The sequence below is a fragment of the Lampetra fluviatilis genome, chromosome 44 (assembly GCF_964198595.1).
Source record: "Lampetra fluviatilis chromosome 44, kcLamFluv1.1, whole genome shotgun sequence".
Classification (NCBI taxonomy): domain Eukaryota; kingdom Metazoa; phylum Chordata; class Hyperoartia; order Petromyzontiformes; family Petromyzontidae; genus Lampetra; species Lampetra fluviatilis.
Genome location: NC_136318.1, coordinates 6,324,593 through 6,351,815, shown reverse-complemented (window position 1 = coordinate 6,351,815; position 27,223 = coordinate 6,324,593). Strand labels below are relative to the sequence as shown.

Sequence of the window (27,223 nt, the reverse complement as noted above, 5' to 3'; positions counted from 1 at the left end):
AAGACTGCTGCCTGACATAGAAATTCTGGAATTTTCACCACTGGCTTTGGACGGCAGCCAGCATAGATGCGCACAATCCCGTGTGTCATCTGAGCATTCAGGCAAACTTGTACTTATATTGTAGTATACCAGGTTTGTTTTGTTTTATTACAACGTGAGTTTCTCTATTGAGCGTAATTTATGTAACGGCATCACGCGACACTTGTGTGGTCCATAAACGCGGAGGTGCATATATATGTAGATGCGAGGGGGGGGGGAGACACTATCCACTACAGATAGAAGACATGGAGATGTTTTTCCACACTTGCTGTACTGCCTTCTCCTGGCAAGCCAGAGTATGGCACCTCGATGCCCACGGGAAGGGAGTTTCGCAACGTTTGTGCGGTCTACCAACCCTCGCCTTGAAGTGCTGGATTACAGCCCACGTGCCTAGCTACCACAACCCAATGTTATCCTATTTCTATAACTGAGACGGTGTTTGTGCAGCTCACAGATTTACAGATATTTGTGAATGGAGTCACAATTTACACAGAATGTTAAGTCACTGGTGCAATGATCTAGATGTTATTAATTCTCACAATGTATTCTTGGAAATGTCAGTGCTTTGCTTATATGGATATCTTTAGCATACAGTTTAAATTGTCAGTAGGTTTTATCATTGCAATGTTTAAAATACTTTGGTATACTTTATTTGTCTTAATATAACCCACACCCTTCTGCTATTTCATCATGATTCTAATATGAGAAGCCTTCAAGATTAATGGCAGGTTGAACATTGGCACAGTGATTAGCGCAGTGCAATATGAACCAGGTGACCTGAGTTTGATTCCAAACGACGGCTACCATCAGTGGTGAGTGATAGCTGAATCAAACCTGGGCCCTCCTTTTTACCACCATGCATTTAGCAACGTGGTGAAGTATGGGCCAAACAACCCCGCACGATCAAAGGCATGTCAAGGCCTTCTTCCAGCAGTTGACTGACAAATTGCCATCCAATTAATTCACATGAGTTATGGCGGTAATTATAAATCTATTTCAATGGATACATGAAACGTCTCGGTATTCAATTTTTACTGTTCCGTTCTAGTCATCAACATTGTGATTCTGTTGATCGTCAATCATTCCAGTGTAATATGACGCTGAGCTTACATTGCGCATCTCTGAACCCTGCGCTTCGTACCCACAGCTGCCCACCCAGACGTGTGCAACGCAGCCGTTCAAACAAACGCAACGGCGGACTCCACCTCCGGCAGGGTCGTGTCTGGTGGTCACCTCATCGTCATCTCCGGCGGGCCGGCCCCAAGGTTGGCGGCGACGTTGGCGCCCGGCCAGATGCCCACCCCGACCTCCTCCACGCAGCTGTGCTCCAGCAGCATGGGCCTGACCAACGGCTCGCCGGGCACGCCGCTGAAAGCGCCGCATGGCAGAATCGCAAGTGCCGTAGGTCACGCACCGCTTTCGGCCGGAAACGGCTCCCGGCCGACCGCCCTCCAGTGGCGACGGGGCGGCTTTCAAAGTGGGGAGTTGCCCCACCTGCCCAGGCCATGCACCACCATCACCACTGCCGCCACCTTCTCCGCGATCGATTCAGGCCGCCTCGGCGGCAAGGGCCTCCGGCACCAGCCGACGATCGACAAGGCCGGCTGCCTGGGATTGAACCTGAGTAGACACGGTCAGGTTCAAGTGCTCGGTGTCGATGCTGGCGCTGCCATCTTCCCGCAGGTGCATGCCGGCGGGCTCGATCGGGGCGGCGGTCGAATGGCACACGCGGAGCAGGCGCCCTTAGGGCAGGCGCTGCTGGGAGGCGGCGCTCCAGGGACTGCCTGCCGTCTCCCCGACACGCAGTGCCGACAAGCCTCCAGGATTAGGATTGAGAACGTGAAGACATTGGTGATGGCGGCGGCTGCGGGGCCGATGGCGGGACCGGCGGGGTTAATGGCACAGGGCGGCAGGAAGGCCGTTCCGGCCGGGAAGCACACAATCCTAAGCAGGGCCGAGCAAGGCACCAGCAGATCCGTCGATTCGATGGAGAGGCCCGGCCCAAATTCGGCAGGTCTGGCCACCTCTACTCCTATATCAACAGTCGGGATCCAAGGTGAGTTAATATGCAAACTAATTGAATGTCATTGACCGCAAGTGATTGAAATTGCTTAATTTGAAACATATCTGAAGGGCATGATGAATTGGCTGGGTGGCTAAGGCAGCCACTTGCTCATGTCCAGAGCACCCATGCCTACAGTGGCATGCACCTGTAATTAAGTGCATGAGAGGGGTGGGGTGGGTCGTTGGTGGGTCCCGTAGATATCGTCATGTATATGAAAGACTGGTTACAACGTGGTCTTACCACAGTAGAAAATACTGAGCCAGTACGACTGTCATAGGTTCAATTCTAGGCAGTCGCCAATGATTAAACCCGATTGTATGTATGTAGAACTTCTTTCGCAACCCTCGTAGTCAACCTTTCTCATCGGAGGTGCATAGCCAGCCGTGCTAATCGTAGATTCTCAATTGTAGTGAGCTGATGGTCTCGCTCAATCATCAGTGACCATAGATAAGCATGTTTTAGTTCCATTATAAACATCTCTGAAAACATTGTATATTCCGAGCTTCTAAACACTAGTCACATTTTATCCCATTAGTGGTCAATGTTTCGCATTAGTCGTCATCCGAGATGTGAGATTTGTTAAATGACACTAATAAAGAAAAACAACTTGTCTGGCGTTTCAGCAGACTGGCCGTTATCATGGTAGGGCAGCTGTTAAGGGGAAATATTATTTTCAAAATGTGCTAAACGCACCGAATTTCGTGGTAGTGTAGTTTACGACACATTGTGTCCTCACAGAATGGGAGGCGTTAAAACTTCCCAGGTTCGTAAAAGGGTGTATAGTGCGGCTGTTAAGGTCAGGAGAACACGTTAATTATTAAAATTGTGATGAAGGCAGTCGCATTTGGCATAAAGACAAATACTTTCCCTGTGGGAGCCATTGCAATGTTTTGCTTTTTTGAGCAGAAACCTTTCCAAGAAATATGGGACTGAACAAAGGTTAAATCATATGGGACCATGTTTCGCAAAATCAGTTTTTTTCCTGTTTACATAATAAACACGGTATTAAAAAGTAGGTTTTAACGTGTCTGACCTTTGGAAACAATCAATTTGACAGCTGAACCTAACTTGCTTAATTTGCCCCCCTAGTCCTATGATGTCATAAAAAATACTTATTTTTTTTATGTTAGAATATCATGGGCCATTGTTTAACCGTGATGATGGCATCATGTAACTCAGCTGACAAAAGTCAATGTTTCGCTTATCGGGCGACATTATTCAACATTAATTTTGACACTTGTTGCTATTATGACATTTTCAAACATTCGTAAGACGTGCGCTGGCTTTTAGAGCTACACTGCCGTTATCGGCGTATTCATTGACGAGTGATTGTTGTTGTTCAGTGGCGGCGGTAGATTGACAACGCTTCGCCTGCGCAGCAACAGCAGCGGCACCACTTTACCCCAACAGCATCGGAGCAAAAAACTAAAATCCCTCGTATAGCTTTAACAGACTGTTGCGCAAGTTGCTGTTAGCGAGTAGCACCTATGAAAGCCGGCACAGCACGCGAGGGGGTGGGTGGCCAGCACCACGCCCGGCCGCTTTTGTCCAACCAGTTGCAATGTTTACACATTGCACCAGGTACTCATTTGAGGCTGAGTTGACCTTCGAGAGGCCCAGGACCTATTCAGATAAGCGTCACTGCCGTTGCCTGTGAGCGGGAATCGAACTCGGGTCCGCCGCGTTCGTAGCACAGCTTGCTAATCGCTACACTACCGCTCCTCTACCTAGAGTGAGGGGCCAACTCACAGTTATCTCCATTGCTTATTTATAAAACCGAATCCACCACACAAACCATGGCAGCAGATGCGGATACCTGATGCACATGTGTCAAATTAAAAACTCTCCAATTGTGTGCCTCTGTGGTCGTCCAAAACAGACCGTACAGCTTATAATGACACGATAACGCGATCCACAAATACGAAGGTGACATCATGGCGATCCACTCTGCTGCTCCTAACGTGGTTGTCTGGCTTGACCACCTGGATGTGAAATTGTAGTTGTTGCTCTACATCTACATCGGCATCCATACAAAAGCTGATGTGCTCACCTCCCCCCCTACATGCGTGCATCTGCTTTGTCCGCGCACCCGTCTTTAACAGCGTACAGGTTTCAGGCTGGCCCGGGGCTGTACACACAACTGAATTCCAGCCTGAAGTTCAAACTGCTGCCACGCTTGGAACCAGCCCAGCCAGTCCGATTTCATAGTCTGGCTACCTCAATAAAACGCAGAATATATCTGGGTTTGACATCGTTGATGACATGGTATCTTTTTCCTGCTTTTGGAAGGAAGGTTTGGCAGTCATTGCTTGCAATAATTCTAAGTATCTAAGTGAGAATGTATAAGTGAGAATGTATAGCTATATCATTCTTAAAATGTACATTTTAGTGGTTTAATGCCTTTTTTTCTTTTTGAGGGTGCCATGGTGGCGAGATGTTAACTACCTCGTCTAGCATACAGGCGGTAAAGGGTTCGATCCCGACCCTGATGCCTGTATATTTGGAGTTTGCATGTTCTCCCCATGATCGTGTGGATTTGTCTCCGGGTCCTCCGGTTTTTCCTTCTTCCACATTTATAAATATGCTTTTAGGTTATTTGGCCGCTATACATTTCCAAGTGATAAGCCGCTTCGTTGAGATATCATTTGTGGCCAGGTTGCTTTTGAAAAAGACCTATACAGCCCAGTGGGGCTAACCTGGTATAATAAAAAAATATATTTTCGTTTTTAAGTTTTTTTGGTTATACTTTTTTGTTATGTAGCTTGGGTTTTTTTTAAATTTAGACAGTTGTGTATACCTTGCTGTTTACTTTATAAACATTCACAACTGAATACTTGGGATTTTTGTTTTATCTCCGCTTGAAGTACAAGCAATGACTGCCAACCTTCTTGGAAGCAATACACAAAGATGCGACGTCACGTCCGCGTAAATTGCGGGTTATTGGGATAGCCTGACTACGAAGTCGGGCCGCCTTTGCTGGCAATGGCCACCAACCTAGCAAGGACAAGTCAACTATGACTTCACGCCTGAGTAAATTTCCGTTATTATTCACATTAGCAGTCTTGTGGACATGCCACTTACACGGGCTGTATGAGATTCAACGATTAGCACAGTTGGCTACGTACGGTGTGAAAGAAGTTCATATGGATGCCCATTATTAATGAACAATCCTATCGCCCTGTTGGTTGCCGCAATGCAAGTTGGGTTTTTTCATGCCGACTCCACTGTTGGACATCTGTGTCTGGTTTTTGTCATCTGCTTTGTGGGAGCTCTGAGAAAATTAGGTATCCGTAAATATTCTTGTTCTTGCACAAGTCTACCGGACGAAGATGTGCCGTTTTTATTTTCAACTTGTACGATCATTTAGTTTGATGTGTAATATATTCTAATCGTTTTAGGCCAATTATTTGTGGTTTCCGTTTAGTGTTGAGAAAATGATGAGAGGAAATATAAAAATAACCGATGTGGAATATATTGGTAAAAATATTTGCGGAGTGAAATAAGCAAGTGCTTATTATATCAGTGTGTTGTACATTTTGTCAGCTACCCAGACTGCCGTGCAGATAAATTATTTCATAGCTAGAGGCTGAAAATAAATTAATGGTTTCAAAATTCTTTGATGCTGGAGAAAACTGATGATGACATTTTTTTAAAGAAAACATTCTTAATATTTTATGTATATTTTAATCAATGGTCTCTAGACGACCCAGAGTAGGAAGTCTGCAGAACATGTCATTTGCAATAGCCGTTCTTTATTTGCCATTAGAAAAAAATGACGCTCGCTCTCTGCTTATGAATCATACCTGATGTGTGTGTGTGTGCGCATTGCGGCATCTTGAATTTAAATGTGGGCTTCCAAACGATCGTGGGCGTTATTAATGCACCTCCAACATTCCTATACAACAAAATTACTGCACCGTTACGCAGCCGGGCAGATTAACTGACAAACTATACCACGCTTCAATGTCCAAGCCACAAAAGTTCATTATTAATTCCGTCGTCTTTGCGAATTATATCCCTCCTTAGCTTCACCTACACCTCTGATTAAATATTTTATCTAAAATAAATGGAAAAATGTTTTTCCTCTTAAGTTCACCTTTACGTGCCTCGCATGGCTTGGCTATTTAATGCTGGAATGTGTTTAGTTTTGGATTTTGGAAGGAAATTTTCAATCCCTGAAAGAGCAAATAGTTCCGCTTTTTTTTCGTTGCCATCATACTTGAATTTAAAGGGCACTTGGGTCTGGATTACGCTGAGCAAAGTGTAATTGCCTCGTTGTAATGACTACTTTGGAAAGTTCACGAGTATAGGTTTGCGCTGGAAATGTTTGGTTATTTTTCCATAGATGGCTCTGTGACAGCACGGGGGTTAAATCGCACATTAATTATGAAGCCAGCAACGTTGAGACCTATAGGCTTATTTTATGGTTCACCATTCAGACTCTTTAAGTGTTTTCACACTTCTTGCTTTTTGAGTGGAGGTAAAAAAAAAATTATTTACCCGTGTTTTGAATTCTAACAAAAATTTACTGAGAATTTTGTTTTAATATATTTGGCAAAGTGTTCAATTGGTTGGAGCCAGAAAAAACTTGTATTTGGAAAAGTTCCGTGTTCAAATGCCGGTCAGAGGTCGACTCGACCCCATGCCATAATGTATGCACTGTCCTTATCAGAGTTGTCTTTTTGTTTTTATTTTGACCGCAAGTGTTGTTGTCAATGCAAACATGATCCCTTGTATAAAGGTGTCAGGTTTGTTGCCAGATTAAAGAGTAAAAACCTATTACTATATCTTGCTACTGGCAAAGGGGGTCTCGTAATGTAAATTCTTACCCCGAGCTCTCAATACTCTGATGGTGCGTTGTCTTTGAGTTGTGCGCCTTTTGGCGTCATCTGGTCCAACACCGTGTGAGACTGGGCTCTAAGAAAAGCTATCTCGGGTGTGGACCAATCAATTTCAAGGACAGTGCATATCGTCATCAGAGTTGTCTCTTTTTGTTTGCATTTTGACCGCAAGTGTTGTGGTTAATGCAAACATGATCCCTTGTATGAAGGTGTCAGTTTTGTTGCCAGATAAAAGGGTAAAAACCTATTACTATTACCATTCATTAAGACGTTAGTCGCGAGAGTGGGCAATGGTGTTCTGAATTTTCCATTTGTGAAACATTACCTGTATATTACTCAATTGGAATTATACACAGCAACAATCGCCCCCCCCCCCCCACTGCCAAAAACTTGCAGGACAGTCCTGAAAAACGGTCATGAGACCCAGTGAGGCTTTCCAAGGTTAACGAGCTAAATAATTACGTAAAAACTACTATTTAAACTATTATTTTACTAGGTAAGGCCCACTAGCTATATAACTCTTTTTCAGCAGCGACTTGGTCACAAATGATAACTCAAAGACGTAGCTGATCATATGTAAATTTACTACTGGTAGGAACCACCTGGTTCCACCAGCCCACAGGGGATTATTGTGTCTGTCCGTCGTGCATCCACAAATGGGAGGGGTGGGGCTGGGTGGAGAGGGGAAGGTGGGGAGGGGCTGGGTGGGGAGGGTGGGGCTGGGTGGGAGGTGGGGCTGGGTGGGGAGGGGCTAGTCACCCCGTGGTGCCCTTATAAAACTCAACGTTTAACCTACTCACGCCGGCTTGTACCCACCCTCACAGTCGGCCATATTTGCGGAATACACCACGCCGCCGTTGACCCTGGCCATTGACCGAGCAACCCACCGTTCCTACCAGCTCCCTCCGCAGGAATGTGTTCTTAAATGCATGTTGTTTATAAATGTGGAGGGAAAAACCGTAGGACCCGGATGAAAAAGATCCACGCGACCAAAGTGAGAGAGAGTCACACAAACTCCAAATATACAGGCGTCAGGGTTGGGATCGAACCCATGACCTCCTGTATACCAGACGAGACAGTTAACATCTTGCTACCGGTGCGCCCTTGCCTTGCTTGAATGCGTGTCCCACTTTAGAAAGGAACAGCATTGCTTTGGAAAGTCCTGGTAACCCTGCGTTGGAAAACAGCCTGAAAGATGGTGGCCACTTCACCGAAAACTGCTTCTACTCCCTGGGCCACTCGCCGCAGAGTGACTCCACAGATGTACGTACACGCGGCTGCCTGCAGGTGGCTTTCACACCCGTCGACACTCATTGGAATTACTGATTGGAATTACAGAAGGAGAATAATACGTGGATTGCTGTCAAATAATATAATCTATGTATGTATGTTGAACTTCTTCTTGGTTCTTTCGGTAAAGTCACGTAGAATGGAAATATTTTTATTATTTCCATTCTACGTGACTTTACCGAAAGAACCAAGAAGATGAATCCCTGCAGTCACGAAAGCTTTAAATCGAAATATGTTAAACTTCTTTCGCACCGTATGAATGCCCATCACATAAAAATGTGACGAACACAAATAGATCTGCAGAATGTCAATAGTTAGAGGGGAAAAAAATCGTTCACCTTATTTAGCAAATGACCGTCCGATTAGCACGGTTGGCTACTTACGGTGCGAAAGAAGTTGAACATACATACTGTGCCTAGAGCCCCGTGTCTGCCGGCTACGACGCAACACTGTCACAGGAATGCATGCGTACAGCATACCCAAGCAATGGATAATTGCAGGGTTGATCAAACTCAACTATGGACTCTCCGTAGCCCCCTGGGTTGTCCACCTCAGCCGTTCACTGACCCAGCTGCCATTTTTTTTGCGCGCGCGTGTTTGCATCCGGTCGGCTGACCCGCAGCTCGCCGTACAGCTGGCCGACGGCTACAACGTCTTCATGGCGCGCTCGCAGCTCGAGGAGATCCTGATGCACTACACCCGCTCGGGCAGCCTGCTCTTCCGCAAGCTGGTGGCCGCCTTCTTCGACGACCACACGCTCGCCAACTCGCTACCCAACGGCAAGCGCAAGCGCGGCTTCAACGACCCCCGCAAGGGCCTGGAGCCCAACATCGTGGCCGCCATCCGAAGTGCGTACACCCCCGCGTACACATCCCCTTGACAGGGACATAGGGGCGGCAATGGGCATATTTCTCACCCCCCCCCCCCCCAATGTCTGCTGTCTCCTATATCCTCATCTAGTTTACGTTATAAAAAAAAAAATCTGCCTGAGCTAACTATAGGTGTTTTTTTTTTACGTTGATTTAGGTTTGTGCAATGTTGTTTATCGAATATTGATCTTTAAAAAGTATTCAAGAGCGCTGTTTCCATAGGCAATGCACATCAGGAGCGCTCCGATTGGCCGAAAATTGGCGGCCGTAATATCGTAAACATCGTTAATCGAAAATGTACCGTTAACAGAAACAATGGGACCCGATGGGAGGCAGATCGTTAATGGAAATATTGTTAATTTATGGCATCGTAAACCGTGGGACCACTGTATTTATTTTCAGATGTTCTGCCCCAACAGGAGAGAAACTCGCGATACAAATTATATAAAGATTTGAGATTGTCCCAAAACATTTTCCAACATCTCGGGTGTGATTGCTTCAAATGTTTCTGTTTTGTCCTGTTGAACGCCACAGTAATGCTCGCTTTAAAGGACACAAATAACAGTAATATAAATGGTCCAACCTTCATGGACACCCTGTATATCCCAATTGTCCGCTCTTGGTCATTCTAAAATGTGGACAAATATATTTACCATGCAGTGGCCAACAATGCTTGAGAATTGCTCAAAAGAGAATACTCTATACAGACATTGGTATTGCATTGTTTTGTTCCCACCGTTCCCTTTCTTAACGGAACACACAGGTGTTGATGGTAATGAGCAAACTCTACCGTGATATATCAGCCTGACAAAAATAACCACACCGAACTGCACACAGGGCACTTAAATATAGCAGCACTTGTGGACTGCCGGTCGCGATAAATACAGTCATTACCGACGACACCACAATGCTACAAAAAAAGTGCTTCTTATAAACACTCACGCCGTATATGAACCACACTTGATATTTGTCATCTTCAGCAGATGCTTTTTATATATATGTAGTGGGTTCAACTGAGTCGCAGACGTAGACTTGGAGGCAACACATTTATTCAACTCCAACACACGGGGTAATTTTCACCTTAACACAATAACAACCTATGGTGGTGACCACCAGGCTAGCTACACTAGTTACCACGTGACTGGTGTAGTTAGCCAGATGGTAATCACCAGGCTAGCTACACTAGTTACAACGTAACTACTACTACGGACCAGGACCAACAGCTTGGGGTCCAGATCCACGTGTTGGAGACTCGTTGAACGGAAAACGTAGACGAAGGTTTCTTCCAGGATGAACAACAACCCCGGTCCCTCTCGGGGACCCGGCTGATATTCTCTGCGGCGTGCCTGGCTCCGCCCTTGGCCACGACCACCTTCTAGAATCCTCAAGAAGGATCTGGGTCCCCATCACGTGACCACCCCTAGCCCCCACTTGGGCCCCTTTGTAGACTTAACTGGTCACGTGTCCTCCCGGGTCAACCAGAGTGCCATGGCCTCGAGTAACCTCCTCCTACGGCCTGCACTCACACCCTGTCCTGTAGGGGCTGGCACTGCACGCAAGGCGTGGTGCCATCTCGCGCTGTCAATCAGCGCTCACCGGGCCCCTCTAGGGGCGCTACTACACCCACACCTTTGTTTGTGTCCGCGATGTCGTTACACCGCACACCGTGCTTCTCTCGGGCCGGCACTGCACGTTGACATCCCGCGATGTCACTACATCTATATACTGCTGGATTGATGCTTCTTCACAACATCGCTATCCATCACGGTCCTGCGATGTCACAAATCCATCCCGGGTCCACTTGTATGGGCTGATCTCATTGCTCCGTGACCGTGGCGATCATCTTCTTGGGTGTGTCCCCCCCTGCTTCGGCTGCTACTCCGTCATTCCTGACCGTCATCCCTGCTAACGATGTGCCCCGCCCAAAGCCCTCTCTTGATAATTCACTATGATGTCTTGACACGTATGCTTTCGCGACCAATATTATTCATAATAAATGTTTTTGGTTTAGATCACGTTATTTATAAATGTGTCGTAACCCTCCACCACCCGACACGGCCAATCAGCAAATAAGTGTCACGTTGACAAAAGACAAATAATTCACTACTTTAGCCCACCGGTGTGTTGAAGAGTGAATCCACAACATTTACAAAAAACTATTTTTTTAGTACAACGTTTAGCTGGTAATTACATCCAGCATCATCGGGCAATTAGCCAGAATCCAGCATCATCGGGCGAATTGCCCGATGATGCTGGATGTAATTACCAGCGAAACGTCGTACTAAAGAATTCTGCCATCCCTTAGGTGACGTTTTGGGCAAAGCCCTTCACAGGAATGTAGAGGCCAGAGATGTGTGGCCTCTATGTTCTGGACAGAAAGGCCATTGCCCGAAACGTTGCCTATTGTCTACCTTTTTCTTTTAAGGTCACAGTGTTTTTGACAAATGTGAGTTTGCAGCAGCAGCATCATCACCACCAAATAAACTGTCCTTTTTTTGTGGAAAGTCCACATCAGTAGTCCTGTGTTGACTAGCTCCCACCCACCGTAAGTAAGAATGTGAAATTTCCTCTGGTTCAGTGCTGTCAACACAGATGAACGGCAACACATTGCTCGTTTGAGCAGGGAAAAACAATACGTTGATTTGATGTCTGTACGTATGTTGAACTTCTTTCGCGTCTTACGTAGCCAACGACACTCATCGTAAGCGTGAATCTTAACATTGCGTTGTAAGAGTGCATTTGCGTTGTAAGAGTGCATTTGAACATTGTGTTGCATTGCTGAGTTATGCAAAGTCACGATTGTGGTGCTTGTTTGCAGGCTTCACGGAGAGCTACTGCGAGAATAAAAAGATAATGAAGCTACCAGGACCGAAAGATTGGGTGCAACTCTTGCAGGACCAGATAAAGCTGGCTCGTCGCCGCATTCGCAGAGGTGGGTTCACATTGTAATGGGTTGGGAGTGAGGTGCAATCGTTATCTCTCTGTTCACAAACACACACATATATATCAAAGTTAATTTAGAACACGGGAAGTCTTCGCTCAACACGTTGTCACACTAGCGCTTTTTTGCTACATCGCGGTTCTTCTATTCGGCGACACTTTTCGCATGACACGGAACGCGTGCACCATTATAACGCAGTTGCCAAGTGGTCAATGACGAACTACTTTCTTGAGCTGCTCTGCCGAGCTGTCTGATGAAGTAAAGGACACTAATTACCCTCATCTCAGGTCTTTTTAAAGTGAAAATGTGATTTAGTAGCTTGGTAATTCATCGCCTAACGCATTTTTGCTAAACGCAGAACTTTTCAGGAACGCATCTACCGCGATAAACGAGGTATTTACTGGATACATATGAAATGTTATTTATTGTACCTTTTTTTCTGGATGCGTGCGACACATTTATCCTTTACTTCACAAGGCTTTATGCCACCTGATAGGAAGAAAGAACGTTTAGCAAAGGTAGGCTTTGTGTCATGACAATAGCCCATTGATCTGACCTTGTGAATGAATTATTGTTGGAGAAATAGGTTACTCTGTTTGTCTACAGTTATCATTGTCTCTAAATCGAATGAATAGCACTTGGAGACGAATTTTTTTTATTTTAAAGACAAACCAGTGTGTGTGTATCGTGGGGAGCGGCAGTGGCGTCACTAGGGGCGTGCGGGGGGTGTGGACTGCACCGGGTGACACCATCAGAGGGGGTGACCCCCAAAATGACTGCAGTTTTTCAGAAGAAATTAATTTTTTATAAAAAATATTCCCGCAGTTATAACAACAAAAATATTTTCGTAAGCCCAGCTTACATGTGTCGTGAGCGACTTCAGAGACACGTCGAGTAGAAGACTTATTTATTAAGAGCACACTGGGCGATACATTGTGTAACGCAGCTACACATAGGCGATCCTAACACGTAGCCCCATCTCCGATTTCGCTACACAAGCTGTTCGACCAGCAACGGCGACGGAGAGAGCCTTCCAGAAGATCAGGCACGTGGGTCCCCCTTATATCTGCCCCGGCGCGGCCAAGCTCCACCTCTGGCCACGCCCACTTTCCAGAACCTTCCAGCTGGTTACCGGAGCTTCTCGACTTACTCCGCCTTTCACCTTTTCCCCAGATACGCCCCCCTTATAATAAGGCAATTATGTAATGCAGCCATGACCGTAATTTCCACTCCCGGCCGACAGGTGTCCCCCTGTCATTACACATGTACTGTATCAACAAGGCTAAAACGCTATGCTAATTTTATTTTTGAAACTTCTAATGCGATCCGGTCATGGCTGTCATTATTACCCCAACTACAGTGACGCTTCGAATCACGTGGTTTCGTCTGCAAGCGCCACAAGCACGCGCTGGTGTTTTCGTTGCTGATGGTGTTTTTATAAGTCACTGATTTTGACAAATTTTCTGTTTGAGCTACAATGTAGCAGTAATTAGTATTTGTGAACCTATATCAATAACTTTTTTGAAGATTAAGTAATTCAAGGAAAAGGAGTAAAATGAAAAAAGGTTTCCACTCAGTTACTAATATTGTTTTAACTAATAATATTGTAATTCAATGTAGAAAGATTTTACAAAACAATTTTGTTAGTATTCATATAATCTAAGAAATATAACATTTGAGCAATTTACAACTATATTTATTACATATTATTCTATGATAAAAAATTTCTAATAAACTTAAATGTAGAACAATTATTGATTACTAGCGGGAAGTACCCGGCATTGCCCGGGGGGAAAATATATTTCAAAACTTCTCTTAAAAACATAACAAAAACATACACGAATGCTAAGCTATTGTGAAAGCCCGGCATGCCGTTTGTCCATCAACAAAATTATTATAGCCTTGTAGAAGTCCAAAAAGTTATAGAAAGTGGGGGGTAAATAATTGCTCTAAAAGGTTTCTGCAAATTGTTAACCCCCCCCCCCCCTCAAAAATATTTTGACTCCCGCATAGGCATATTTCCCTAAAAACCCTACATACAATAAAGTGAGTATCTACTGACTCTAATAGTATCTGACTCGACAGTATTATCTGGCTGTACAATAGTATCTACTGACTCTATAGTAGTATCTGCTGACTCTGTAGTTGTAGCTACTGACTACAGTAATATCTACTGAGCCCAGTAGTATCTACTGACTGTATAGTAGTAACTACTGACCATAGTAGTATCTACTGACCCTACAGTAGTATCTACCGACTCTATAATAGTAACTACTAACTCTATAGTAGTATCTGCTGACTCTATAGTAGTGTAATAAAAGACTTGACCACGATCTCTGGCTCAGTGTCCTTTATTCGGTCCATACTGCGTTCCCACACGGCTGTCTCTCTTATTCTCTCTGTGCTGGTTCCGATGTCACTCCAGTCCACATCAGCAGCCCCGCTGCTGTTCTTGTCGCTCTTGCAGCCCCACAGCAGCTCCGCTGCTGTACTCTCACACAGCTCCCTTGGCTGTTCCTGCTGCAGCTCTGACAGCCTCGTGCTGTCTCGCCTTCTCGTCGCTCCTGCGACTCTTGGCAGCCACCCCGCTGCCTCTCACACACAGCCTTACTGCCTATCTCTATCTGCAGCTTTACACCTCCCAGTAGCTCCCTACTGTTCCCAGGGTTGGCTCCCGCTTCTGACGGTGCCCCCTCGGCTCGTACGCCCGCGTGGCCCCACACCTTTCCATTCACACCCCGACTGACTTCTCCTTCCGGTTTACCCGCTTAAGGACCCCCTACCTTTCACCCACGTCACCTGGCTCCGCCTCCTCGTGACGTCACATCCGGAAGGTCGCTTTCGCCCGCATTACACCACCCTCCCCCATAGAAAAAACCCAGCCGACCTCGGCTGAACAACACCAAGCGTAATGCGGTGAACCGACCTTCCCCCTTAAAGGACACTAAGCATGCAATATAACAACAAGAACAACACACAAGTAACATCGACGAACGTACGAAAGCATGCGATAAATACGACGGCAAGAACAAGAACAATAACAACATACAATCAACGAAACGTAAGCGATTTGGAACGAGTGCGGGTCGCCGGCCCGTCCCGGACGGTCGGCGGCCCACTTGTAGAACGGGGACGCGATGGAACACGAGAAATGACAGGGGGTAATTCCCCTGCTGCGATTGGAAGTCCACCGACATCTCGTGTCCCTGACGAATCAGTCTTGGTCGTATTCCGCGAATGCGCCTGCAGCGGGGTCGGAAGGGTCGCCGGGCTTGAAGGTACCGCAGCCCTGGCAGGCGCCCTCCGAACAGGCCCACTCCTCCCCCGCGGTGTCACGGTCGGCCTGTCTGGAACAGGTACGACAGGCGCTCTAGCAAGATCAATGGACGCAGGCGGGGAAGAGTCAGAGTCAGCAGCAACAGACCCCGGCAAGGCAATATTGGGAGATGACGCATCACGTAGGGGAGCAACATATGGTTTCAACCGCGACGTATGAACAAACCAACGGCGAGAACCAAACTGAACGCGCGCCGACTGTGGATTGGGAACCTCAATGAGGCGCACAGGACCATGCCAAGGTTTGTGCAATTTAGGAGAGGTCCCCGGCCGCACCTGCGGGCAATGGAGCCAGGCCAGGTCTCCCACCTTCCAGGGGCACTCCCCCTCAGACCGCCGAGCATACCGCTCGTTCCGGGCCTGGGCTTTGGCCGTAGCCACGCGGGCGTTTTCCCGCGCCTCCGTAACCCGGCGAACCGTGTCCTGAATGTATTCAGGGAGTGGTTTACGAGGTCCCTTCACCCCAGTACCCAATTGCACATCCACCGGAGGCACGTTTTCCCGACCATACATAAGGTAAAACGGCGAATACCCTGTAGCCGCATGGGGCGTCATCCTGTACGCCGAAAGCACTCCGGGGATGTGCAGATCCCAATCCGATTGCTGTTCACTCACAGTATGGCAAAGCATGGCAGACAATGTCCTGTTCAGCCGCTCAACCATACCATCCGTCTGCGGATGGTATGGAGATGTCCGTATCTTCTTAGTCCCAAGGCCTGCGCACACTTCAGCCAATAATTTAGAAGAGAAATTTCGGCCCTGGTCCGTGAGGAGTCTCTCCGGCGCCCCCTTGTCCATAATGTACCCAAACAAAAAGGCGTCGGTGATGGCCGCGGCCGACTGATCGGGCAACGGCCAGGCCATCGGCCAACGGGAGAGATACTCAACCCCTACCAGCAAATATTTATTTCCCCTCGCCGATGGTGGGAAGGGTCCCAATATGTCCAGTGCCACCAATTCATTGACTCGAGACACCTGAATCGACTGGAGAGGCGGCACGTAAGGATGTTTAGGCGGCTTACGCCGGGCGCATTCAGGGCACGCGCGCACATGCCCTACGACATCTGTCGCCATGCCGTGCCAAAAATAATGACGTAACGTCAACAAGGTCTTCTGCACCCCTAAATGCAATAGTGTGTCACAATGGAGAGTTCTAATCAACTCAAATCGCAAGGACGTTGGTACCACCACACGCCAGCTTTCCTGGAACCTTTCTTGCCACATAAGCAGACCATCTCGGAGAGCGGTTCGCGGCCCCACAGCCGAACTCGGACTCCCATTGTCCCTCATAGACCGCTTCCGCATGGACAACAACGACTCGTCCATCATCTGTTCCCGAATCCAGACAGACCGCGGCAGATTCAAAACCCCATCAGTCGGTCCCGGTTCCATCGGAGTATCCGACTTCCCGACGGCCAACGTAAGCGGCTGAGGGGGGTTCAGAATCGGCGAACACCTATGCGTCCCCGACGCACATTTACAAGGGGCGCGCCCTGGTAATCTGGAAAGTGCGTCAGCGTTCGCATGGCGCACTCCCTTCCGATGTTGAATTTGGAAGGAAAATTCCTGCAGCGTGTCCAACCAACGTGCCCACTGTCCCGATGGCTGGTCCATTTTAAGTGCATATTGCAAGGCCGCATGATCCGTACGCACAATAAAAGAACGACCGTAAAGGTACAGTCGAAATTGCCGTAGGAAAAAAACAACCGCCAAAAGTTCTCTACGAGTGACACAGTAGCGTGTTTCCGCAGGCGACAAGACTCGGCTACCATACGCCACGACGCGCTCTACGCCCCCTTTAGACTGTGATAATACCGCCCCAATATCTGTGTCACTCGCGTCCGTATCAAGAATGAAAGGGCGATCAAAATCGGGATAATCCAATGTCGGGGCCGTAGCCAATAGATCACGCAGACTCCGAAAGGCCGCCTCTTCCGGCTCTCCCCAAACAAATTTCCGTCCTTTACCCGTAAGGAGATGCAAGGGCCTCGCAATCGTCGCAAACCCCGGCACAAATCTTCGGTAATACGAGGCAAATCCCAAAAACCGCCGAACATCCCCTACAGAGGCCGGAGTCGGCCAATCCCGGACACACGCCGTCTTTTCCGGATCCGTGGACACCCCCTCTGCACTCACAATGTGCCCCAAATAACGGACGGACCGTTGCAGTAGGTGGCATTTCTTTGGTTTGAATTTCAAATTGGCAGAGCGCATCCTCGTGAACACTGTCTCCAGCCGCGTTAAATGTTCCTCAAATGTGCGGCTGAACACAATAATATCGTCCAAATATATAAGACACGTCTCCCACTGCAACCCCGTCAAAACGAGCTCCATCAATCTTTGAAATGTAGCAGGGGCCGCATTCAATCCCATCTGGAGGCAGTTGAATTGAAATAACCCCTGCGGCGTACGGAATGCGGTTTTCTCCCGTGAGGACTCGTCAAGGGGAAGCTGCCAAAATCCCGAAGAGAGGTCCAGTGTGGAAAAGAACTTAGCCCCCGACAATGCGTCAAGGGAGTCGTCCATACGCGGCAGGGGGTACGCATCTGCCACCGATATCTTATTCAATTTCCGGAAATCGACACAAAATCGCAAGTTGCCATCCTTTTTCTTAACCAAGACCACAGGAGCGCCCCATGGGCTGTTAGATGGCGATATAATGTCCGCAGCCAACATGTCTTCCACCGCCCCCCGAACGTGTTCTCGCTCCGCTGGACTCATCCGATGCGAATTTAACCGAATAGGGGCAGCGTCGCCCGTCTCAATGTGATGGGAAAGCAACGATGTGCGTCCCAAATCCAAATCGTCGGAGCTGAACACATCCGAATACGTCAGCAACAATTTACGCAGCGCATCACGTTGCCCCACGGACAGGGAAGAATTTTCGTCACATAAGGTAGCGATCCAACGATTATCCGAACCCCTTGGCTCGGAAACACCAGCGACCACTCCCCGGCGATGCGGACAATCGTGCGTCGCAAACGCCGTAGTGGCATGTGCCACAACCGTACCGGCCGGAACACGGATGTTTTCCACCCCCGCATTAAGCACCTGTAAAACCGGTAATTGATCCGGCCGGACGATGGTCTGTGCCCCAACTAACGCCAATCCCGTTGTTATCGTGGCGGATGGTGACAACAAGACCCCTAATGCTCCTAGCCGATTGGGCAGGGGCTTCCGATACCGCAAGGGTATAAGCATCTGTGAACCAGGTGGGATGTCCACAGATGCGACGGACAGCGCCTGCACCTGTACGGCCGAAGCAGGTCGCCCCCAGGGCGACGGCAGAAACGAGATTCGACGGTCCCCCGGCAATTCAATACAATTCTCATTGATTTTAATCAAAATGGGCATCTTAGCCAAAAAATCCGTGCCTAGTAAGCAAGGAACCGCCAAAGATCTCGATATTAACACAACGCCCGAAACCGACACATCCCCTATAGATATCTTAGCATCCACCTGGCCCACGATACCCATACTACCCCCGTTTGCAGCGACGCAAGACCCATAAACCGGACGCACAGCCCCCGGCGGAATGCCCAACAGATGGAAAATGACATCCGATATAATAGTCGCAGACGCTCCCGAGTCGACCAAAATGCGCACGTCCACACCTTGTATGGACCCCGGTACAGTGGACGAACCCGTAGCGGCCGCGACAACTCTCCGTGCCAATTTGCGCCACTACGTAACTGAATGACAAGGCCCCGTCGATGGCCTTTCTTTAACAACAACAATAGGATCGCGCAACAAAGGTGGTGGGTGAGGTGTAAAGCCTTGCCGAGTGTCTGGTGCGTGCCGACATGCCTGTTTCGGAGGTTCCTTGGTCGGCTTGTCCGGTGTTGTGGGCTCCTGCTGCGGCGGACCCGGGAAGCGGGCCCAGCAATCTTTGGCGTAATGGCCCCTACGGCCGCAGCGGAAGCAATCGGCCTCGTTGCGCCGAAGCGCAGGTCTTGCATCCCGGCGGCCCCGTCCCGATGGCGTAGCGCGCGGCCCCGGCCTTCCGCGTCCCGACCATGGAGAGGAGGCAGCCGTCAGCTCCTGTGGACCCCGCTCATCCGGCACATAGATCGCCCTTGTGGGGTCCCACCCCATCGCGCCTCCTTCCTTGACGGGCCCACCCGTCCATGCCGCCACTTGCTTCCAGCGACGGAGATTAAACTGCGCATCCAGACACTTTGCTGCCGCCCGGGACGTGAGCTTCTCATGCCCACACACAGGCATGGGGATCCCCAGATCCCGAGACAGCTCCAGCATTTTTCCCAATATGAGAGGCTCGAGCAGGTCCTGTGGCGTGTCAGGATATGCTGCCATGGCCAGCTCCAACACCGCACCCCTGAACGCCACGGGCGATTCTTCGGGTGCTCGTTGTCGTTGAGCGAATCGCCGATGCGCGTCGTCAGGTGGCTCATAGGCGTCGGCCATTTCCTCAAAAACTCCACATAAAGTCTTCTTCTTATCGGCCGTTATGGAACGGAAAAATCGAACAGATTCGTCGTCCAGTAGAGTCGGCAACACTTCCAAGGCCTCCGCATCGGTCCATCTTGCTGAACGAACCGCCGCCAAAAATCGGCAGGCGAAAGCGCTCCAATCGCCCCCGATAGAGAATTCCTTAACTGTAGTAAGGTGGCGACTCCGACTCCTCTTTACGCCGTCTTCCAATGATGGTTGTTCTGGAGGCAAATTCAAAATGGCGTCGGCCCGCGGCGTGGCCAAGATGGCGGTTTGGCGCCGCGGAGCGCGCAAGATGGCGTCTTCTTGCCGCGTGGCCAATGGCGGCGGCAGGGCAGGCAACGTGGCGGCCCGTGGAGCACCTTCTCGTTCCATCGTCGTCCTTGGCGTAACGAGGTGACATAGATGCGCCAGGACGTCCTTGAGTGTCTCCAGTTGTTCTGCCACCTGTCGCCATCTTTGGTCAGCGTCCGATGTTGTTGACGGACCCGCCATCGCGCCGACATCTTCCACGCCCGTCCCCGTGCTCGCCTCAGCAGGGCTCTCCTCCACCACCCCAGCAGAATCCGTGGTCGGAGGGAATTCGTCGTCGTCGGACGAAGAAGCCGATGCTGGCGCCGGGGGAATTTTCTTCCTTACTTGCTTAGACATGCCGTTTCACTTCTGACCCCAGTGTAATAAAAGACTTGACCACGATCTCTGGCTCAGTGTCCTTTATTCGGTCCGTACTGCGTTCCCACACGGCTGTCTCTCTTATTCTCTCTGTGCTGGTTCCGATGTCACTCCAGTCCACATCAGCAGCCCCGCTGCTGTTCTTGTCGCTCTTGCAGCCCCACAGCAGCTCCGCTGCTGTACTCTCACACAGCTCCCTTGGCTGTTCCTGCTGCAGCTCTGACAGCCTCGTGCTGTCTCGCCTTCTCGTCGCTCCTGCGACTCTTGGCAGCCACCCCGCTGCCTCTCACACACAGCCTTACTGCCTATCTCTATCTGCAGCTTTACACCTCCCAGTAGCTCCCTACTGTTCCCAGGGTTGGCTCCCGCTTCTGACGGTGCCCCCTCGGCTCGTACGCCCGCGTGGCCCCACACCTTTCCATTCACACCCCGACTGACTTCTCCTTCCGGTTTACCCGCTTAAGGACCCCCTACCTTTCACCCACGTCACCTGGCTCCGCCTCCTCGTGACGTCACATCCGGAAGGTCGCTTTCGCCCGCATTACAGTAGTATCCACTGACTATAGTAGTAACTACTAACTCTAGTGGTATCTACTGACTGTAGTATTATCTACTGACCCTACAGTAGTATATACCGACTCTATAGTAGTAACTACTAACTCTATAGTAGTATCCACTGACTACAGTAGTATCTACTGACTCTACAGTAGTATCTACTGACTCAATAGTACTATCTGCCGACTCTATAGTAGTATCAACCAACTCTATTGTCGTAAATACAGCCTCTACAGTAGAATCTAATGACTATAGTAGTATCTCCTGAATCTATAGTATCTATTGACTCTATCGTAGTATCCACTAACTATAGTAGTAACTACTAACTATAGTATCAGCTGACTCTATAGCAGTATCTGCTTACGCTATAGCAGTATCTACTGACTCTACAGCAGCATCTACCGACTCTGCAGTAGTATCTCCCGACTCTACAGTTTTATCTACCTACTCTATAGTCGTATATACCGACTCTATAGTAGTATCTATCGACTATATAGCAGTTAACTACTAACTTAACAGAGTGCCGTGGTGAGGCCTAGTCCTGTGCAGAGCCCCCATGTTCACTTTAACCACATGAAACTATGTAAACGTAAATACATTTAGGCTTTCTTCTTCTTGGTTCTTTCGGTAAAGTCACGTAGAAGGGAAGTAATAAAATAATAAAAATAAAACATAATAAAACAATTCTCACGACGTTTCGGCCACAACGCAAGCAGCCGTCCTCAGGCGAAGAATGAGAACATTATCAAGCTAGGAGCTTATATAGGTGTAGCGAGGAGGAGCGCCTTAACAAAAGAATGTGCATATGAAGAGGAATTTAGCATACCAATGGACAATGCGTAGGGGGTGGGCGGAGGGGTTTCAAAGTCCCATTATGCCCATGCATTATGCAGGATCAACAGCACCACGGGGGGGCGCAAGGAACAGCGTTAATAAAGGACAGGAATGTTAGTGATATGTAGCTGCATTTACCAAACAACCACGTAGAAAACCGAAGTGAAAACTACATAAAAAAAAAAAATTGTCATTTAAAGGTGTCATTTAAATTTTGCTATTTGTTTATGTCACTACTATTGCCATTACATTCAGTGATATACGGGAATTACGAGTAACATTAGTACAACAAACATTACTAAAGATGCTGTATGGTCTGGTACGGGCGGAGGTCCATGGGGGGTGACACCACGAGTTACCGCACTGAGTGACACCAACCCTAGCGACGCTACTAGGGAGCGGTAGTGTAGCGGTCAGCGTGCTGCGCCGAGTTAGTGGACATAAAACCACTGGCTCAGGCCAACCAACGCGCATATGAGCACTCATTGGTGTGGCAAAGGTGCGATGCCCCCATCGACAAATACAAAGGAGACATCACGGCGATACCACTCCACTGCTCCTCCTGATGCGGTTGTCTGACTTGAATGTGAAACGGTAGTCGTTGCTCCCCGCATCTACATTGGCCGCCGTACGACAAGAAGAAGACCTGAGAGTGCTGGCGCGGGGACAGATTTGCTCCCCGTTGGTTTATTTGAATAATGAAACGATCGCCTTGTGTTTTTCAGTGCCTGCACACAACATGAGGCTGCAGGACGCGGCAGAGGCGTTTAAAGAAGATAAAGTGAAGTTGGAATGAAGGGAGTCATCGGCGCTTTAGACCACCCGGCACTGTGAACAAATGTAACACTCGCAGACAATTCACTTTGCAAAAAGGGGGACAGCTCTGCTTTCTTACTTTCTCGAAAAGTTCAGAGGTGGTGTTGTGTAATGTTTACAGTTTTTTTTATGAGTGTAAACACTGGATATGAGGTTTGATTTTTAATCAGAGTTCTTTGTAAATAAACACCAACACAAAAAACTAGCGGAGGGTTTTTTTTTTGGTAAGTGTTTATTTTTTTTCAAAGAACCCCCATCGCTTCCCCCGTCACACGATAAGCACTCATTTTATAGACGACATTGCTCAAATATCCAGCTGCAAAAAAAATCCTGGAAAATAGAGAGAATTCTGCACTCGTTGATGCTTTCCATTATAAATATATATTTGATTACTGGGTAATTAATATTTAATAAAAAGGTGAATTTTATTTTAAAAAATTGGTTGCACTGCAGACAAATGCCAACCCGAAGCCAGAATTTCGTGGCGTTTTTGCGTGCGCTCGGCTCTGCAAGAATTGCAGAATCGTTGAACTGGGTCCTGAAGTTGTAAATCGACATCAGTGTGTGCATATGATATCGTCATCTTTAGCCCTGTTCTATCCACTGCTGGATGAAAACCTCCCCCACATCACCTGCACCCCCCTCCCCCCAACTGCCACTCCCATCACCAGTCTTGTTCACAGCCATCAACCCATCTGGCAGTGTGACACGCCCAAGCCCAATTGTCCAAACGGTCACTTCGCTTTGTCCTCTCATCCATGTTGCTGTGGCCCTCTTTTGGTCTCGCAATGTAATTTCCAGATTTTCCATTTTTCTGTGTCATTGTCCACGTTCCTGTTCCCATATGTTGATAGCAGGGAACTGGGACTGATTGTAAAACCTCCCTCTTTAGGCACAAGGGATTGTTGCTCTCCGTTGTCACGTTGTGTTTCACTGGCATTTCCAGCCTGCCCTTGCTTGTATTTAATTATCGTGATACATTTTCGAGTTGTGGGTCCCATGCCGAACACCGCAATAGACTATGCAGATGCGAGACCTGGCGAGAGATAATGGTAGCAGATTGCCACCACGATTATTTGTACGAGACCTTTGGGTGTCTGGTCGTAAGATATATTAAGTCTGACCACCCGGTAGCTATTTATATCCCATAGCTACTGTTGTGGACTCCAAATATTGAAAATACCTGCTGAGGATGCCTCAAGGACCCTAACATAACACCCAAGTTCGGTGTCCTTGACGTGGCCGTTGGAGCATTTCTCCTCTAAAGCGAGTGTCATGCGCTGCTGCTGCTGTCGGGATTTTCAGAAATTGAAAATGTAACGGTTAAAAATAAATACAGCAGCTGTGAAAACGTACGTGTTAAACGAGACGGAAAGCTCTGATTATGTTTGTTTTTAATCGAGAACCTCTTGTGTATCCTGATGGAAACTGTGGATGTGCCAGAGTGATAAGCAATGCAGTCCACAGTGCTGCCCACGCTTTCGGGTTATTGTGGATGCGTTTGCTGGCGGTGGCACGAAGCTGCCTACGATAGCGGCGATGCTCTTTAGATGCTGGTAATGGTGTCGGTGCTGTTAACGATATAGGGGCGGTAGTGTCGCGGGTATTGTAGCGGTTAGTGCACTGCGCTACGAATCCGGTGACCCAAGTTCGATTCTCACTCACGGCCAAACCCAGTGGCGATTTTCTGAACCGGTCCTGGGCCTCTCCTAGGTCGACTCGACTTCAAATGAGTACCTGGTGCAGTTTGTAAACATCGCCACTCGGGAGATAAAGGCAGCCGGGCGTGGTACTTTCCACCCACCCCCTCGTGCGTTGTGCTGGCCTGCAAAGGTGCTCGCTAACAGCACTTGCCCCAAAAGTCTGTCGAGGCTATACGGGGGATCCTTGGCTTTGCTGTTATCGATAGTGCTAAATGATGGTGGTGCTGGTGCTCGCATCGAATGAAGCTGCTCAGTCGGCCCGTTTCGTGAATTGCTGACGATGTGTTGTGTACACGGCCGATTCTCCGGGGCCACCGTGTAATTGGCTCGCTCTTGTATGCCAAGACAAATCACGAGACGTTTAGCAACAAATGCAAGCCTCTTGCCAAAAGTGGCGCATTGTCTCCATCCCGCTCCCCAACTTCAATGTAAACATTTTAGGGGTTTTCTTTTAGGCTTGCAGAGAGTTGCCGTATTCTCCAGGCTATAAAGACGCTCCTTAAACTCATGTTTCACCCCCAATCGCGTGTGTCCGGTTCAAAATTTGGATACACACACCGACCGGACGCACACCCAACTTTGCTTTGGAATACCGGGGGGCGGGGTGCATCTTATATTATCCGGAAAATACATTCATTATTTTACTTGTTACGGGCAAGTGGTGAAGCAGTGTCGGAGAAATTTCGTCCAATGCTGGAGGCCGAGCACGTGCTATTATAGCAGTGGTGACACAGACGGTGGCACAGCACACAGTTGGCATCGCTGTTTGTAAATATTGCTCAGTTTAGTATCGGTCCATTTCCATTGCCATTGTCTTACAACATTGTCAATGTTATAAACGTCGCGGTGATCACGAGTCTTGAAGAGTTATTCATATCTACGGCCGCACGAAAGATTTTGGACGCAGCGGGGAACTGCCTGTTTGCGATCTCGCAACATCGCATCCCCATGTCAGTGTTCAACGGAGATGGTTTTAGAGGAGACACGGCTCTGTGATCCTCCCATAAAAACAACTGTAGTGCCATTCACTGTAAGCATTGTGTGTATATATATCCAATGCAGTGTGTAGCATATTCCGCTTCTGAGAATCGGAATACTTAAGTGTGAGAATACTTTACCTGAAAGGTATACTTCGTGCGTTCGCTGCGTTATTAACAGTACAGTATTTTTTAGACTCGAAGATGAAGCCAGCCCCCCCCCCCCCCCCTCTATTTTTGAACCTTTTACAGTCAATCGATGGCTGAATGCTGTTTCAAATGACGCGTGCACCTTGTGGGTTTAATCATTCTTGCTACAATTCACGCGACGGAGGCCCCGCGCGGCATAGCCAGTTCAGTTTTTCTCGCTCGTGTGATGCCATCGTCGTTGAAAATATGACGAGGTGTACTCTGCAAAGTGTGTATTTATTGTCAAAAGATGTTTTATCGCAGAATTGTTTTCAACGCTGAGTTAGAAATTCTTCAACATCTTGGCCATTGACAAAATTTGAGGCGCGGGCCTTTTTGAACGGGTCATAAAATGATGCGATGTACTTTTCTTTATTTTTTACGAGAAGTGCCCCGAAGTTGTCCAGTGCCCTATGAGGGTCAAAGTGAAGCATCCAATCTTTGTTTTCGAACGGAAGTGTGAATCGCAATGTCTTCTTTTGAGCAACATTCCCCCGAAACGCGCACACTTGGCGCATTCTACAGGAGTGAACTGCACGCAGACGCACTCAGAGGCGCGTGTGCGCATGAATTCGGTTTCATAGCAAGAAAAATAACTTCTGGAAATGGTCTCTTAAACTGGGAAATCATACATGGCTACTAACATCATTACGGTCCATATTTTGATTGGAAGGAGGCCATTATTAACGTGGATTGCAGAGGGTCGTGGTACTTTTAGGACAAATTAAATGTGCTTTATTAAGGCGACGATGTTTCGTAGGTAATTCAGTCAAGCTATTTATGTGCCGTGTTGAAATTTGGAGCACTTTCCTTCGGAGATATGTCAGGCCCTGTATTATTAATATAGAACAGTATAATATAAATGTAGACGCAATAGACTGCTGTGGCTGAGGGCCTGTTTACAAAGACCCTCCCCCGGCTGTTTGTCAGATGAAGAGTGACTTTATGTGCATCTTCGGGTGTGAATTGTGAAAGGATACGCATTGCATTGTTTTTGTAAACTTGCCAATTTCTATGAATACCTTGCACCTTCGCCATCAGCTTCAAAATGCAAGCATTTAAAATGTGTAGGGCCAAATGTTCAAGTATTGAAAACTGTGAACAGAAGTTTGGAGGTGTCTGGTTCCTGGGGAGGGAGACGACTTATAATTCTGCACTGCTGATAAACGTGTCCCTATTTAACAGCGCTCGGGAAACTTAACGTTACTGTTTTTGATTTTTGAAAGTAAACAATGTTGTGTGTGCACCTCCCATTAAGAGTTTTGCTTTCCTGAAATTTCTATAACTTGTATACTACCAGCTTATAAACTGAAATCTGCTTCTATGAAAAGTTTCAATGAAAATGCCCAACTCATTTGTATGTCCAAATATACTTTTGTTCACTTCCGAGTGTTGGCCATACGAGTGAATGGTTGTTTGTAGAAAAATTTAATTTGCTAATATATTACTTACTCGCTTTACTTACCCGGCTTCGCCCGGGACTTGGATTCACCACGCCCGGCCGCCTTTATCTCCCCAGTGGCGATGTTCACACACCACACCAGTTACTCGTTTGAGGCTGAGTCGACCTAGGAGAGGCCCAGGACCAGTTCATATAATCATCACCGGTGTTGGCCGTGAGCGGGAATCGAACTCGGGTCGCCG

At 48.0% G+C, this 27,223-nt stretch overlaps 1 protein-coding gene across 1 annotated transcript in view; it reads left to right on the top strand.

Moving 5' to 3' along the window:
• BEND7 (BEN domain containing 7) overlaps positions 1 to 26,966 on the top strand; it is a 32,995-nt gene extending 6,029 nt beyond the window's left edge. Inside the window, exons 5-10 of the mRNA XM_078876622.1 lie at positions 1,187 to 1,440; positions 1,723 to 2,095; positions 8,081 to 8,208; positions 8,858 to 9,083; positions 11,923 to 12,036; positions 22,620 to 26,966. Of these exons, the coding sequence (XP_078732748.1) occupies positions 1,187 to 1,440; positions 1,723 to 2,095; positions 8,081 to 8,208; positions 8,858 to 9,083; positions 11,923 to 12,036; positions 22,620 to 22,690 (1,166 nt within the window). The 3' untranslated portion in view covers positions 22,691 to 26,966. The remainder of the gene's footprint in view (positions 1 to 1,186; positions 1,441 to 1,722; positions 2,096 to 8,080; positions 8,209 to 8,857; positions 9,084 to 11,922; positions 12,037 to 22,619) is intronic.
• Positions 26,967 to 27,223: the final 257 nt, after the last annotated feature.